A 17,868-nucleotide genomic window follows, 5' to 3' on the forward strand; every position below is an offset into this window, starting at 1 on the left:
CTACTATAAGCATTATACGTAATATGGCTGCTAGAGAACGGTATGTCGTTCGGACAGGATACTTTAAGTTATTGACATCATTGTTGATGTTACTATATATGTATCTGGTATCATGTAATATCTGAGTATCAGGCCTGATACCATGTATGTACCATGTCAATACTAATGTCACCGTATAAATACGTGGTACCAAGTACGATACTAACATGTTACCTGGGTACCAGGTTCATAATTATAGGTACCAGGTCTGATATCTATAGGTACCAAAGCATTATGATACCACTAAAGTATTATCGCAAGAAACACCCATACAACATGTAGAAGACTCCAAATTGAACCCCATGAGCAAACCTACACAGGAGCTTAGGGTCGTGAGCCCAGATATGGGTGTACGGATCCACACCTCGAGAGGCCTTGTCCTTGATAACGGTGACCTCGTCGACGATGACCACCTCCTGGAACATGACGAGCAGCTCCATGTCCATTATTTGCTTGGGCACGTGTCCCACAAACTACTTGACACTCTCTTCCTCTACTCCACCCATGCCACCACCACACCACCACCAGCGGGGACGATGACGGTAGCTCCTTCCACGCCCAACGCACCAACGCACCACGGGCGATGGTCGCGCCAGACGCACCACCCACACGGTCAGCCACTGCCGTCGCCTCCGTGTTCATGGGGGTGGTAGTGAGAGAGAGAGAGGAGGGAGTGGAGGGGAAGGGGAAGAGATAAATTAAGAGGATAAGATTGAATATGTGGACTAGATAAGAGAGAGAGAGTGGAGGGGTACTGTAGTTTGTATGGCACTATATATATTTTCAGTTATCCCGTCCCGACGGTAACCGGTCTTGTAGTATTTCTGTTTTGAAAACTCATGCATTTATTGATGTAGCTAAGTTAAACAGAAAACTCATGTATTTATTGATGTAGCTAAGTTGGAGTATACGAGTGGTTGCAATGCATCGAGCAAAGATCTAGACATGGATACATCCAGTTTTGTAAAGAAGCCCCTTAACAATAGACTAATTACACTTTTAAGCTACATTTTGCAGAGAAGGACTTAGAAAGAATTGAAAAAAGCAATCGCGTCCTCCTTCTTCGACTGCTTGCAACGTCAACTTCAAGTTTTATTCCGGCAAAACTTGAAACAAGGTGAGCTGCATACGATTGATCCACTGCATAGTCTCAAAAGGAGCCTCACACATCTGGGGTTCAAACGATAGCTTAGAAATCAAAATTTCAACCATACCACAGAAGATTTCCACCGAAGCATATGCCAAAGAAATACGCAACAACAGTTCCAAAAATCAAACCTAGATCCATAGCACCGGCAAAATATGTGAAGAAGTAAGGAAACTTCATAAGAACCTGAAGACCATACCCAAAAGGGGCATCCATGCATAGGAGGTTGAGGTCAACTCGGTTTGATTCGACACCATTAGCCACCTCATGAAGAATTTTTGCCGAAGATGAAGAAGGCCTCCACCCTTGGAACGATCTCGCCGAAGATGTTGGTGTAGACCAGCGCAATCTCTCCTCATGCAGATCTAGAGGCACCCCAACTAGCAGGAAGGATGTTGTCGACGTAGCGACTCGCCTACGGGATCAAATCCCACAACGAAATCCACGATGACAATACCGATGACCAGCAACTGGAAAAGCACAGACAAACAAGAGAACCCGACTAAAGCAACTAGTAACTTACCCGTGCTAACGCTACGGTAACATTCGGTAAATGTCAACCTTTAGAGGCAAATAAGGATTTTATCCCATAGCATTTGAATAAATAATAAATTATTAAACTTACATTTTCATTCATAAATAAAATGAGTAAGGTAAAAGTTAAAAAAACCGCAATATCCATCCAACAAGGTGACAGAAAGACAAATCCAAAAATAGAAATACATTCTCAAGCTCAAAGTCTCAAACCCGCAAGACCATCAGAAACATAGATGCAATCCAATGATCCATAGTCTGTTAGGCTACACGCTATCTATTCCCCTCTTCACATCACTTTCAGCAATGCATACATATATGATGGGGAAATGAGAAAGTGGAGTTACAAATAGATTTCAACCGATTCCAGCAGCATATCCAAATTACAAATTCATCAGGGAAAAAAAAAAGGATTCGAGGGCCTGTCTTGCTCACAATTTCCATCATAGGAGCAACTTCTTCTGGCCACAGCATACATCATACCCTCTTCACTCCATGTTTGCCATCCTCACCGGGCTTTCTGTTCATCCACCGTGGCAAAACATACCTCCGATCTTTCACTTTTCAAACAAATATTGTTCATGAGAACAAGAAATGCATAATTCACACTGCCTGATTAAAGTTGTCATCAGAGGAGTTGAGTTCCAAATTAGAACGATCCTCGTACTCACAGATATTACAAACAATTTGTAACTCTCACTGATATCATGTTAGGACTCCGTTTTAGGTCAGAACAACTCTTCTACTCAAAGTTTTCAATCAGAGGAGTGTGCTTCAAATTATAACATGTTCAGTACTCACGTATTCTACAATTTTTTTAACTCACTGATCAAGCTCTACTAAACCAGAGGGCTCTGTTTCAAATTAGAACAATTCATTTACTCATAGATTTTGTACAAAAAATTAGCCCTAATCAGGAAGAGTTATTATTCCTTGCATGGTTATAAATAAATATGGCCAAAAAATCTCTGTGGTACTTCAATAGTGCTGTAGAAATGCATCAAAAGGGAAGATTCATACCTTATCACAGATTTCCCAATTACTCCCATATCAAGTTATCAACCATATACATCCAATGACATGCAAATTGCAAACCTGCACACATTCAGATAACCAACCTGGAATAGCAATATGCCTATCTTCATTGAGATTTGAGTCATTGATCATGCAGGAAACAATGTATCTGAATAGGAAGAACCAAACTCAGTTCCACTAACTGCAAACAAAAGTAGCACGAACTGATCTGCATAGTACTAAATTCACCAAAACAAAAGGGAAAACTGCAGCATGATAGTATTCATTAAGCAGGATATCCATTCCACGTGCAGTATGCAAAAATGACCAAAAAAAAGAAAAAAAATCAAATTCAAAATTCTGAATTTTAAATCAGAATTTATTTGGGCAAGGAGTAAAGAACAGAGAGTTGCACACGTCTGAAATGAAAAAACTCACTGGACCTTACTATGCAGTGTCCATGTAAAAGGCTGTTTCAAGGAGAGCCTTGACCTAGCCGCAATCTAGTAGTACTCTTTTCATGCAAAAATCCTAATCCTAAGAACCAAAATACCAATAAAACCAATAAAATCTTGAATTTAATTCCTAGGATAATTTATCTTACTTCAGATGTGAAGTAACTGTAAGCATGGATTTGGATTTTAATCTGACATTGTCCTAACTGTACATGTACTTCAAGATGTCATTAATCAAGGACTGCACAAAATCATTAAATTGCATGGTATTGGTGATAGACAAATTTGCTGTACCATATATCTATAATCATCATTCCTGTACATCTTACCAATGCTTCCCATATTATCAGTAATCAACAATATAAAATAGGTTGTGAATATCTGAAAATATAATACATAAAGCACAATAGAAAACTTCAGGAAAAGTTTATTTGAGTAATATTACATATATTTTGAGCTATTAAGATGTGAGATTTGTGTCAAGTTTCATATATATTCAGCAAATATACCACTGGAGAATTGATAACAGGAATTATTGTAACTATAAATGAATGCTAGCCCAGTTATAACAGGAATTATTGTAACTATTGATCACATATGAGTGCATCAGGTTAAGAGTAAATTATCTCAAGGTGTACAGTAGGATCCCTCAAAAGCATCACATATGACATCAGGCGATACTAAAAGTATATACTTAGCAGTCAAGCATAGATTCAACACATTAACTTAAGTATCGGAGAGTTCAACTAAACAATAGGATTTAGTGAGCTGAGTACAGAAGCCATCTTTCTCAAAATACAATGCACTATAAATTTCTTTCCCATGAGCAGATTGTCAGGAGCACATCCCATAGGTTTCTCCTATAAGTAAATTTCACAATCTGTTTTACGGTGGATGTGGTTGTTAATTTGTACAAGGAATATTTAATCATCTGTAGATTTTGTTAATATAAAGTCTACTGTACAATCCTCTGATAAATTATAAGTAATCTAAGCACTGTAAATTTGCAACAAAGAATTTTTATGTCCAGGACAATATTCCCTAAACTTCGGAGGCTGCTATCTGTGAAAAAAATAACTATATTCAATGTCACCATTCTACTTTGATGTATGCCAAACTACTTGTTTCGTATAAATGGGATTATAATATAAAGTGGTACTGCATTTTTCTCATAGAAAGATTGCAGTCCCAAAAGTTGGAGCTGCAATACTATGTCCAGAAATAAGCGTGCAATCTTATGAAATAATGCACAATCAGTATAGTGCTGGGCTGTTATAGTTAATGTATGGGTTAGCAAATGGTCAACATAAACATAAAAATAAAGGATCGAACTATGTTTGGAGCATCAATTTGGACGTTTGGCATCATATCAGCTTGTCCCGAGTCAAGGAATACATGCAAAAAAAACTTCTAATTTCACAGGGAAAATGTTCATTCTATACTTCAGACAGATCATACTGCCACAGAAGAGACCTATTGAACGAAATTTCTATTTGGTGATGTCCAGCAATCAAACGCCATAAATGTTTTTTTGTTTACCTTTTCTAGATGGGAGGGGAGCGGCGATGAACTCGGTGGCGGCGCGGAGGCGGCCGTCGAGGCGGAGGTCGGCAGCGGAGCGGAGGAGGGAGAGAGGATCGGCGAGGCGGGCGTCGGCGACGTTGATCCGGCGGCGGAGATGCGGCGCGCAGGTGGCCGTCGAAGCGTTGATCGGTGCCGGAGCGGAGGAGGGAGAGAGGATCGGCGAGGCGGGCGTCATGGAGAGGCGGGGTCGGTGGTCACGTCGACGGAGGGGGAGGCTGCGACGGCGCTCGCAGAAGGAGACCGGCACGCGGGGCGGCGGCGGCGGCGGCGGCGGCGTGGTGTTAGAGATTAGGTATGCGTGGCAGGGGTGCGCGAAACGTCGCCGTGACGGGCGCACGCGTTAAAGAGGACTCGGAGAAGAGAGGTGGATCTGATCTTGATCGTTCGATCACGGGTAGAGGAATACGAGCCGTCGGATTTAATGATGAAGTATAAAGGATGTAAGACGCAGTTGGTGAATTATAGGGTAGATGAATTATAGGGTAGATAGATGATAACTACTTCTATAACTATGGCGTACAACCCCTCTTCCACCCTCTGCTGCCGGCGAACAACCGAAGAGGAGGAGGAAGAGGAAGAGGGGTCAAAGAAGGGAGAGCGCTATTGTTGGGAGATTCTGGGGAGCTCGAGACTATTATAAAGACCTGCTATAGGCATTGTTATTTTGTATTTCTTCTTCCTTTTGTCATATACTATTAATAATAGCAAACATGCCCGTGCGTTGCAACGGGTGAAAAAACGCAATGATAATATACGTTTTTCATTCATAACCATGTTGACGACAATCAGAAAATCAGAAAATTGGAACATCTTAAATGTAATAGCCCAATCTCAATGATGGCAACCTTACGATGTTTGCTTTACCTAAAATAATTGAATTATTCATACAACAACATGCATATAATCTAAAATATTCTTTTAATCTCATTCTTGCAACCAATCAAATCCTACACTGCCTCGTATGGTCAAGTCTATACAAAATAGAGTCACTGAGCACTCTTCTCTAAATAACAATTAAAATATGTTTATTTTATAAGATTATTTCCATATAATATGTTATCAAGAATAATAGCTATCCCTATACTTCACAAAAATAGTATGATAATTGCCTATAAAGATGTGCAGGGTCTCCACTACATGAGAATAGTTGACAAACAAAAGTTGTGTAGAAGATGAAAAAAAGTGGATAGAGCCTATCCCTATCCGACCAAGTGTCCATCAATTTAGCATTTTTTTCTAACAGTTTTTTTCCTCGTATGCTTTTCTTTTTGCTTTTCTAGAGACGATGGAAATATTTTTTTCTCGCGCGTTTTTTTTCGGAATATGGAACCTTTTTTCTAGCACGTTTTCGTTTTCGTTTTCTTTTGCGCTTTTTTCGGCATTTTTTTCTTCACGCGTTTTTTAAACCGTTTATATTTTCTCGCGCATTTTTTTTCTTTTTTAATATACGGTAGAAACTTCTCTAATAGTTAGATTATATTAGATTAGAGATAAAGAAGATATATAAACGGAATACTAAAACGACGAAAAAAAATTAGACTTTTTTCCACCCTTTTTATTTTTTTCTCGTGCATTTTTTTTACGAACGGTTTTTTTTACCACTTTATTATAGTGTCGGACCTTTCTAGATATAAGAGGATTCGATTTTTTTTACCGCGTCACATATAATTTATTTTTCTTTGTAATCAGACTTTTTTTTGTCCTTTTTTTACCGCGTCGACGGAGTCAGATTCGTTTCGATTTTTCTCTCCCCCCCTTTTGCCTTTTTTTTATCGGACAGATTTGTTTTTTTCGCCCCTTTTTTTATCGGACTTTTCTTTTTTTGCCCGGTTTTTTTCGCTCGGTTTTCTTTTTTCGCCCGGTCGATTTTTTTACCGCGTCACATATAATTTCTTTTTCTTTGGAATCGGACAATGTTTTTTTATTTTTTTCGCCTTTTTTTACCGCGTCGACAGAGTCGGATTCATTTCGATTTCCCCCCCCTTTTTTTGCCTTTTTTTGGATCAGACAAATTTGTTTTTTTTGCCCTGTTTTTTTATCGGACTTTTTTTAATTTTTTTCGCCCGGTTTTTTCGCTCGTATTTTTTTCGCCCGGTCGATTTTTTTTACCGTGTCTCGTATAATTCCTTTTTCTTTGGAATTGGACAATTTTTAAAAATTTTTTCGCCCTTTTTGTATTGACTCGTTTCGTTTTTTTCCCGCTTTTTTTTGTCCCGTATTTTTTTTGGATCGGACTTTTTTTTTCTCCCTTTTTTTTCGCTCCGATTTTTTTGGATCGGACTATTTTTTAGCCAGGTTTTTTTTCGCTGGTTTTTTTTCCGCCCGGTTCCTATTTTTTTGGGTCGGACAGAATTGTTTGTTTTTCGCTCCTTTTTTTTACCGGACATTTTTTTTTCTCACGTTTTTTTCACTCCGTTTTTTTATCGGACTTTTTTTGCCCAGTTTTTTCGCTCAGTTTTTTTCGCCCGGTTTTTTTGACGGATGCTAGTAATAATGCCCATGTGTAAGCGGCTTGTTTTTTATAAACAGTGGTTTTTCCTTTTCCTTGCGCGATTTTCTCAAACCATTTTTCAGAAATGTGACATTTCTTTCTAAAAGTTTTTTCATAGCATGTTTTTTTTCTTTTTTTACTGACGAAGAAAACCATATTTTTCTCTTTTTTTGCTTTTCTTTTCTCGTGTGTTTTTTTGCCTGTTTTCTCGCACGTTGTTTTTGCTTTTTTTTTCGAATGTTTTTTTCTTTTTTCCAATACAAGAGAATATATGACGAAATAAAGCTGTCGACGTTTGATGGCTCGACTACGGTATTTGGACAGTATGGGGATCGTCGGTGCTAAGATATATGCGAGACTGAGGTAAAAGAGATGGGGACAGGAATTTTTATACAGGTTCGGGCCCCTGAGCTATGAGGTAATAGCCCTACATCCTGTTGGCCGGAGCCGATGTTGCTTTTTATTCACCATAATCACACCAGTACAATATGTGGGGTAGCCTATCTAATTGTTGTCGACATGGCGGTCTGAAGGTCTGACTCGTAGTCGACAACAGGGTAGCCTTCCTCCTCGAGCTCGCGCCCGACGGAATCAGAGACAGTGCTAGATCCCTACGGCCGGCCTCTGAAGGTACCGGATAGGGTCGATCTAGGCGTATCTCTGATGTCGATATCCGGCGGCTTGTCTTGGCGTATATTGGCTTGTATGTTGTCTCGTGTATTGTGTTGATTGTCTCGTCATGGTGGGTGTTGATCGTGTTGATCGTCTCATCATGGTTGTCCCCCTGTCCTCCTAGGGGGGCTTGTATTTATACCCATAGGTGTCCCCTTGTCCAAGTAGAGCTAGGGAAACCAATATGGATACAATCCGAGTAATCCTTGTCGTTTCCATGTAGAACTCTGGTTGTCTTTCCTTATCCGGAACTCCTCCTATATCCGAAGGTTGCTTCCGTATAGGACATGGTATGTTGTGGATCCTGCCGAGATTTAGTCAACTAATAGTATTAGGTATGTGGTATCCATAACCCTGACAAAAGCCATGTAGTAGATGGCAAAAAATCGATGATCCTATCCGACTCAAGCGTCCATCAATTTAGCCTTTTTCTGAAAATTTTTTCAAAGCGATTTGTTTTTAAATAGACGGTGTTTTTTTCTTGCACGGTTTTCTCGCAAGTTGTTTTTGCTTTTTTTTCGAATGTTTTTTTCTTTTTTCCAATACAAGAGAATATATGACGAAATAAAGCCATGTAGTAGATGGCAAAAAATCGATGATCCTATCCGATTCAAGCGTCCAACAATTTAGCTTTTTCTGAAAAATTTTTCAAAGCGATTTGTTTTTTAATAGACGATGTTTTTTTCTTGCGCGGTTTTTTAAAACCATTTTTTTTAGAAATGGCGTGTTTTTTCTAACAGTTTTTTCCTCGCATGTTTTTTTAAAAAAATATTTTACCGACGATGGAAATAATTTTTCTCGCGCGTTTTTTATTTTTTTATTGAAGATGGAAAACCTTTTTAGCATGTTTTTTTGCGCTTTTTTCTGACTTTTGCCTCACGCGTTTTTTTTAACCGTTTTATTTTCTCGTGCATTTTCTCTTTTAAAATAGTTAGATTAGATTAGAGATAGAGAAGAGATATATACTGGTTAGAAATCGGATTTTGTTTCACCACTTTCTTAGGGAATCGAACGAACTCTTTTAGATGTTTTTCAGATTTTTTTTGGCCTTTATGAATCAGACATTTTTTTCGTTTTTAAAGGAATCGGATCTAGTGTTTTTTTCACCACTTTTTTTTTTGCCTTTTATATAAATCAGATTTTTTTTTCCGTTCGGATCTACAGTTTTTTTCACTATTAGGGGAAAAAGACTTTTGTTGTTAATGTTTTTCTTTATTTTCTTTTTTGTGCGGCTTTTCTTTTTCTTTTTATGCACCTTTCTACCTTTGTTCTCTCTCTTTTATTATTTTTTTAACAAAAACGACCTAAAGTACCTTATTGCAAGATTATAGGGACCCAAATGTAAATATAAAAATTACAGGGACTCAAATATAAATATAAAAATTACAGGGGCTCAAATGCAAAAGTACAAACAAAAATAAAAATCATATAAAAATGGAATGCTATCTACATGTAGGTTTCGTTTTTGCAAACAATCTTCAATCCGGCACATCAATTTTTTTTCAACAACGTAGGGAGAGCGCTATTGTTGGGAGATTCTGGGGAGCTCGAGACTATTATAAAGACCTGTTATAGGCATTGTCGTTTTGTATTTCTTCTTCCTTTTGTCATATACTATTAATATATAGTCCCACTTGTCATAAACACATTGTGTCTTAGAGACTGTGCTACAGCTGACTACAAATATGTAGTTCGCTGCTCTTCTCTCTCATCTTTTATTTTCTCGATATGTGTTTATAGCTGGCTTATAGTTTGCTATTGTACCCGCTGATCTTACGTATGTATCGATTAGTAAAACAGGTACGTACATGTTGCTGGCTGGCTGGCTATCTATTTAAATAGTCGGTTGCATATATGGTGTGTGTTCTGCCTTGTTGGTTAAGCTCAATCGCTCATCATGAAGCAACCACACCAGCTAGCGTACGTGAAAAGAGTAATAAGTAATTATTGTAGACTTATGATATGGGCTATGTAAATGGGCATGCTTGGGTTGGAAAGGAACAAAAAGGAAAGAAGAAGAGTTTGCAATCGGATCGGAAAACCACCCTAGGGTTCGTCTCACTCGGATCGATGGCGGCGGAGAAAACCAAGCAGAGGCGCGGAATTGAGGAGAGCGCGAGGATGAGGGACAAGGGTCGATTGTCCGACGAGACACCGTCGGAGGAGGGCCACGAAATCATCCGTTTCCGCCGCGGCTGGGAATCCCTTTACTCCCATCCACACCGATCCTTCGATGCAACCAGTCAGTCAATTATTCTTCTATAATCCCATCCCATCTCTTGTACTACTGGAGTAGCATGCAGCTTCTAATTCCAACAATGTGAATTAACTCAATTCAATTCAATTGGTAGCTTTCGCCCCGATGCGCTATACACATGTACCCATCCCAAAGTACGCGGACTGCAACTACGGTCTGCAGATCTTCTCCGTCAAAGTCAACCAACTCCTCCTCAACGAGGAAGAGGAAGAGGAAGAGGAAGAGGGGCTCCACTGGCCATTGCACGTCTATGGCTTGGTCGCCACCAGGGACTCGCTTGATCCTAGGCGCAATCTTCTTTTCAACCGCACCAGGGATAACTGCCAAATCCTCACCCAACAGGTACACTACTCACCAGTTTACTAGTTCAGGGATACTTGGACCTTTTCCAATGCATTTTAATTAATCCACATTTCACATCTATCAGTATGGCCATGTTTAGATCAGGGGTGTAAAGTTTTGGCGTGTCACATCGAATATACGCACACACATTTAAAATGTTAAACATAATTTAATAACAAAACAAATTATAGAATCCGGCTGTAAACCGCGAGACGAATTTATTAAGCCTGATTAATCCGTCATTAGCAAATGTTTGCTATAGCACCACATTATCAAATCATGGCACAATTAGACTTAAAAGATTCGCCTCACAATTTACATATAATCTGTGCAATTAGTTATTTTTCCGTTTATATTTAATACTCCATATACATGTGTCCAAACATTCGATGTGACAGGGTGTAAAATTTTGTCAGGGGATCTAAACAGGCCCTATATCTACTAAGAAAGATATTTTGGCCTGCTTCCTTGTTATTTTGTTAGAAACCAGATGTTACCTGATTGATTAAATTGTGATGGTTGCAGGATCCATTTTTGCTGCTAACAGGGCCAACTCGTGCTGTTGTGCTAGTAATTGATCCTGTGAAATTCGAAATCCAACTAAAAGCGAAAGGCACAAGTGAGTCTGAAGACAAAGTGCTCAATTTCAGAGTCCTTGTCTATCACCATGATTATTCTTTGGCAGATCCTCCTTTCATAGTTCGGAGGCGTCGCCGTTGCAAGAGAAGTGAGCTTGAGTTTGCATTTACACTGCTTGTTCGGTCAGTTGAGGCGACTATCAGTGTCCAGGTTGTTGATGGGTCGTCATGGCCGGATGATTTGGGAGTACAGGTTGCTGCCCGCACGGCCAGTATAAGTGATGAGGCCATCAAGCTACTTGATTCTCGATCTGCACATGGTGGTAGAGTGCCCATCTGCCCTGACGATGGTGTGATTAAATGCCACTGACATGTGGGGTACACTATTTATTTTTCGGATATAGATTTTCATCTCTCGAGGGGATATCCCCTTATTGTTTGTATGTCATCTAAATAGTTATAAAAAAATTGACAACATAGATTGTACTCCTTCCATTTCATATTGTAAGATTTTTTTGGACTTACCTAGGTTCATACATTGATGAATGTATATGTTTTCTATATGTGTCTAGATTTATTAACATCTTTATGAATTTGGGTAATGCTAGAAAGTCTTACACTGTGGAACGGAAGAAGTAACAAAAAGAACAAATTAAACTAAAAATAGTTATCGACTTATCGTACATTCATATTTATATTTGTTATTTTTGTTACAATTTGTAGTAGAAGTTGAATTTTAATTTGCATACTTGTAAAGTGATATATATATCATATTAAGCTATCTTGCCAATTTTTTTAAAATTTGTTGAAGACTATTTAGGTGACATGCACGAAACGAGGGAATATTCCCTCGAGGGATGAAATCACTTTCCCACTTTTTACTGATTGGAGTGTCGTGTAATCGCCACGTTCGACACAACATGGGATGAAGATGAAGTCGGCAAAACCACCTTAATAGTGTGCCTGGTTTTAAAAGATGAGGGATGTATAGTAGACATTTTCCAATAAGATGGAAGGAGAGCGTTGCTTGGCCCAGTAGATGTGATTAGGGCCCGTTTCTTTCTAATTACGTCCGTTCCGTTCGGTGGTGATGGAGTCCGAGGCGAGAGAGAGATTTCCAATCCGAGCAGTACCACGCACCCACGCGGGCTCCGTCAAATTTCATCCAAAAAAAAAAGTGTTTCCGCCCGCGCGGCGGCTTCCCTCAAAGAGATCGATCGATCTGATATACTCCCTCCTTCCCTAAATGTTTGACACCGTTGATTTTTTTAAACATGTTTAACCGTTCGTTTTATTCAAAAACTTTTGTGATATGTGTAAAACTATATGTATACATAAAAGTATATTTAACAATAAATCAAATGATAGAAAAAGAATTGACAATTACTTAAATTTTTTAAATAAGACGAACGGTCAAACATTTTTAAAAAAGTCAGCGGTGTCAAACATTTTAGGATGAAGGTAGTACTTAGTATATGCTTGTGGATTATTAATTGTTTCATGGCAACGAGGAGAGGGGATCGAATAAAGAAGAAGAGTAGTACTAGTACTAGTGACGACGGGGAGAGGATGATGAGGGATTTATTGATGATGCAGCGATTGGAGGTGGAAGAAGAAGAATCCCAAGAGGAGGAGGATTATGAGATTGTGATGTTCCGCCGAGATGGCACGGTCGTAACTTTGGCTCCTTCGACGATACCAGTCAGTATCTACATCTTCCTCCTCCAAAACCCTAGATTAATTAATTTCTATTCTAGCGATTAATAATCCTTATCAGACTATATATAGTTAACAATAATGGATCCTATATGCAGCTTATCCGGCCATGCGTTACACGTTTGGACACATCCCAAAATCAAGTTTTGTTGGCTGCGACAGCGGATTGCAGATCTTCTCAATCAAACTCCTCCTCCGCAACACCAGCACAACAGACCATCAGCTCCAGTGGCCACTTCATGTCTATGGCCTCGTCGTTACCAGGGACTCTCTTGATCCTAGGCGCAACCTTCTCTTTAATCGCACTAGAGACAACTGCCAAATCCTTACTCAACAGGTATATATTATTAACCTCTTCTTCTTAATTCAAGTCCATTAAGAGGTTGATTGACTAGCTCATATGTATGCTCTTAATTGCAGGATCCCTTTCTAGTGCTAACAGGACCGTCTCGCGCAATTGTCTTAATTGATCCTGTTCAATTTGAGGTTCAGCTCAAAGCAAAGTCCAATAACAACACCCTGCATGATCATCCTGACCAAGATCAAATTGTTAACTTTGGAGTGGTGAATTCTGGCTATCTTCCGGGCCCAACGAGTCATTGCATCGGCAAGCGAAGTGAGGTCGAGTTCGCAATCTCAGTGCTTGATCGGTCAATTGAGGCCACTATCATCAGTGCTTGATCGGTCGAGTTCGCAATCGTCATGGCCGGATCATCTCCAAGGAAGGCTTATTTCCCGTACGGCCAGCACAATTCATCAAGAAATCGTGTTACTTGATTCTCAAAAACAACAAGATGGAAAAATGCCTATCGATGATGACGGCTTCATTCAGCTTTCAAGGCGTGTTGTTTCGGTAGAACTGGCTGGCCAACTCATAGTTCAAGTGCTGGCTTTCAATTCCCAGCAGCAAGTAGTTGACAATGACAACGACAACAAGAAGGATGAGATTGTTGCAAAACACGAGATTGTTTTTGATCCTAAGGAAGCTTCATTGAGTGTGGAGACGTGTGAGCTACAACTAGGAGGAGGAGGAGGAGGAGGAGGAGGCCCATGTAAGCTTCAAATCTCTGTTGCTTGGTCTCTGGTCGATAGGCTTCCCCCTGTTGGCTATTTCTAACTTACCCATTTCGATCGCTGCCATTCCAAATTTCTATCATGCTAGCTAGTATATCCATTCAGACAATCATATATATATTTGAGACACATATAGTTCCAATTAATCTTATAAAAAAAACTGGCTAATATGGCTATTTGGGTATCGCCCCTGTTTGATTTGGCTTGTGATGGTTTGCGTATTTTGGGGGTGGAATTTCACGAATCCGATTGCCGATGTTGGGTTTGTTTTGGGTTTTTGCGTCTGAGCTGCCGCGTTCATGGGGTGATTAAGGGCAAATGCTGCGTACCTGTCTCTCTGGTTCATTAACAATCTTTCCTACAAAGGCCATATACAAGTAATTATTCAAAAGAAACATTGAAGGAAATAACCTGTATAATTAGTTGTTGATGGGTAGAGACCTGTTTGAACCAGAATAAAGATGATGATCACCAAAGTAAAGGTTGGCGACATGGCATGTATGTAATATATGATTATATATTGTGAGATGCAAAGAAGATCTGGGAATCACATTTTGTGCACAATAAGCTGTTCAAGTGAGTCCAATCTTTGAGTGATGTTCTGTGTTACATCACTCTTGGAGTGTTATGTAATTAATTGTTCTTCAGATTAAGGCACAAGTAGTATCTGACATGAGGTTCCTTTTTTACGTAAATTTGATTTGCTCACTGCTACTTAGCTATACAGGGTGAAGAAAGAAGTGCGAAATTTCCGAATAAAAGCAATTTGTGCTTGCTTGCATAGTGTGGACATGGCCCAAGCTCTTTGGACTGTTGGTCTGGAAAATGAATTAAGTCCCAATAGTTCAGGTGTTGGACTGAAGGGATTGGGTTGAATGCCTCCTTACATAAAGGAACCTAATGGTTACTGTTTGTGACTTTTTAAGTTCCACACAATTATTTAGATGTTCTATAGTTCAGGTGTTAAGAGTAGTGTGATGATAATGTAGGGCGAGTCATATTAATTTTTCCTCTACTGAAGTGCAATTTCTAAGATAGTTCCACGCTGCATCCTTTCTTTTTAATTTTCATGCAACCCAGTTTAACAACCAAATTTAAGAAAGTCATAAAGTTGATTTGGTTTCAAAATGGTCTTTAGTTCTGTAGAAAGCTTTTTTTTTTTTTTGGTGATGCACTGATGCTACAGCAGTAACAGTAACTATCTAGTCTTCCTCACAAGCAAAAGCTATATTAGACTTTGAGGCACAATTTGTACCCCTGGGCTTAATTTTTAAATACTGCGCTCCTTTTCGGAGAAATGGAGTTGCATAAACACTGATCGATGCATGGAATGTCATAGTTTACATCTTTGAGATTTGGCACAAGCGTTTGTGAACGTTGCAGCCAAGGTTCGATTCCTGAACTCCTTACCTTCCGCCTGGATTAAATGAAGGGCCGGAAATATGTGGCTCTTCCTATCTTAATTCCATTGGATGGCTAGCTCCTTCTAGCCATCCCAACAATACTTGTGTAGTTGAATCAATAATGTACTATAACGATGGTGAATGCAAGATTTTAAATTGGAAAAACTCATCCTCTCACAACCTATCACATCTAATTAGCTTTGTTTCCGTGTACGTGGTTCCTTTAGATAATTTAGCTCTGTTATGATATTCTATGGGTCTCCCCATAGTCGAGTCCTCTCGTAGGTTGGCATTTTTGCTTTCCTAGTAGGTTGGCATGCAGGTGGTGAATCTAGTGGCGGTGGTTGTCAGAGGTGGTCGGGAGCCAGTGCCCCGAATCGACGGCCTTGGAGGCGGCGGCCAGAAGCTGGCACCCCGAATCGACGGTCTCGGCAGTGACAACAGTCGGGAGCCGATGACCCCAATCGATGGTCTCTGCGGTGAAGGTCGGGAACCAACGCCCCTATTTGACGGTCTCCTTGACAGCAACATTTAGGTAGTGGCACCACTAGTAAAAAAAACATTTTTTTCTAGACTGGCGACAGAGTCAGACGGGGGCGACGAAGGCTTTCGTGGCTGCTCGGCACTTGCAGTCGCGAGCCAGATGTTGGAAGCCCCGGCAGTGGCAGCAACGCACCAGGAGACGGCACGAGGCAACCTGGTGCAAGGTGGAGAGACAGTTGAAACACCGGTCGAGAAGGTCCGGTGGGATGCCGTGAGCTCCTAGCTGCGCCAGTGGCAAGGAAGGACATGGCCGGCAGCGGCGGCCGCCCGGATGCCACCCCTCCAGAGCTGGGGGCACAGCCCCGAAGAGCCCCTCGAAGATTTCAGCCGACAGGGGTAGTTGTCGAGCCGGCGAGGTGGATGACTGGCGCAGAGGCGGCGGTTGACAAGCCGACAGAGACGGACTGCGTCGCGACTCAGCGCAAGTGGAGGGCCACAGCGTGGTGGCAAAGGAGCACGTCGCAGTGGGGCGACCGGGGGCAGGGAGGGTGGCCGTGCCAGCGGCGACCGTCGTGCCACCTCTAGGTAGGAGGGAGAGGGCGAGGGTGAAGGGGAGAGGGAGACGTAGAGGAGAGAGAGGGATGGCGAGAGCTCGACCCGGGCCACGCTGTCTGGCCGCTCCGCCACCTCGTCGTTGGTGGCGCCCGCTAGGACGGGAACAACAACGACAGAGCGGAGAGCCATGGGGTGACCAACGCGGGCGGCTGCGGTGACAACCGGGGTCGGAGCGGCGTCCGGTGCAGGCTTAGGGCCGCTGCCGCCTGGCCGGCTGCATCTCGGCGATGGCGGCGGCGACGAGCCGCCTTAATCGAGCAAGTTAATTTACACCGGGGATTTTACCAGGGGTTAACATGTGTATGTTTAGTGGAAATATCAATCCTATGTGTACCGGGAGAATTCCAATTCTCTTTTAATGTGGTTAATCTCCAATATATTTTTAAGTCTAAAACAAAGTCCATGCGACGCGCACACATGCATATATATGTATCTTGGTTTGCACTTATGCATGCACGTTCATCACAAGAGTTCTACCGCCTCCATCCTAAAATATAAGTATTTTTAGCTATGAATCTGGATAACTATGTGTCCAGATCCATAGCCAAAAGTGGCTATATTTTGGGACGGAGGTAGTACTATATTATTATACGTGACCTTTTTCTTCCCTAGTTTTTAGCAGTCACTGTTGATTAAGTTTTCTTCTCTTGACTGGGCCTTACCATTTTCATCTATTTTCGCAACCACATAGTAATATAGCTATGTCATGCGGTTTGGCAGCTTTGCATACATCACAAATCAATGGAAAGTGGAGGGAAAAGAAAGAAAAACTAATATAATTAACCTGAAGATCGATCGAGTATGGATTCGAATGATAATGGCAACGAAGGAAACAGCAGGTGCCTTTTGAATGGCAGGCAGGCAGCAAAAGTCTCAAAGTGATGGACGATGAATGGATCCTGCAACTGCAAGTGACTTTACCATGACATGACACTAATGCTAATGCCCAATGCACCGCAACTTTGCACTAAAAGGTTAAATTAAAGCTAGCTATGAAGAAACGATATACCCCTCCGTCCCAAAAAAAAAATCCAATCCTAGCTATGATGCGTGTCCAAGTTCATAGCTAGAGTTTAACTTTTTTTTAACAGACTAGTACATATTAGTGCCCCCATATATATGTACGTGGGGCCGGCTATCTGCAATCTTATTGGTGCATGATAAATGGGAGGATCTCTCTATTTATATATCATCAAGGGCAAATTGATCCAAGTCACTGGATTCATCGTCATCAAACATGATTCCATATGTGTGTAGTTTGTACGTACATACACAGGTGGTCTTCGATCTTAATTCTTCTTCAGACTTAGCTAAAGCCCTGGTCTTTTAATCGATCTTCAATATATGCATCAAGCGACCATGCACAAATGTATTCCTATATATCGTGCACGGGGAGTTAACATATATTCAGATTGTCATCTATAAATATCAGTAAGATGTAGATGTGTCTGTAGCCCAACCACA

At 40.8% G+C, this 17,868-nt stretch overlaps 2 protein-coding genes and 1 long non-coding RNA gene across 3 annotated transcripts; 2 read left to right on the plus strand and 1 right to left on the minus strand.

Moving 5' to 3' along the window:
• Positions 1-1,890: 1,890 nt before the first annotated feature.
• Positions 1,891-5,086, minus strand: LOC9267189 (uncharacterized). Its single transcript, XR_010737796.1, has 3 exons — positions 4,729-5,086; positions 2,741-2,903; positions 1,891-2,280 (listed from the first exon to the last, which is right to left on the minus strand). It is a non-coding gene; the product is annotated as an uncharacterized lncRNA (long non-coding RNA).
• Positions 5,087-9,928: 4,842 nt separating this feature from the next.
• On the plus strand, positions 9,929-11,684 carry LOC4349542 (uncharacterized). Its single transcript, XM_015761188.3, has 3 exons — positions 9,929-10,178; positions 10,288-10,535; positions 11,061-11,684. Exons 1-3 carry the CDS (start codon positions 10,007-10,009, stop codon positions 11,481-11,483), a joined length of 843 nt encoding a protein of 280 aa, XP_015616674.3. The 5' UTR covers positions 9,929-10,006; the 3' UTR covers positions 11,484-11,684.
• A 1,012-nt stretch (positions 11,685-12,696) lies between these two features.
• LOC107276603 (uncharacterized) lies at positions 12,697-14,087 on the plus strand. The gene is given in 4 exon segments (XM_026021546.2): positions 12,697-12,814; positions 12,928-13,166; positions 13,250-13,450; positions 13,452-14,087. Coding segments are annotated over 3 exon segments (924 nt in total). The 5' UTR covers positions 12,697-12,814; positions 12,928-12,938; the 3' UTR covers positions 13,947-14,087.
• Positions 14,088-17,868: the final 3,781 nt, after the last annotated feature.

The sequence above is a fragment of the Oryza sativa genome, chromosome 11 (genome assembly GCF_034140825.1).
Source record: "Oryza sativa Japonica Group chromosome 11, ASM3414082v1".
In the NCBI taxonomy this organism is placed as follows: domain Eukaryota; kingdom Viridiplantae; phylum Streptophyta; class Magnoliopsida; order Poales; family Poaceae; genus Oryza; species Oryza sativa.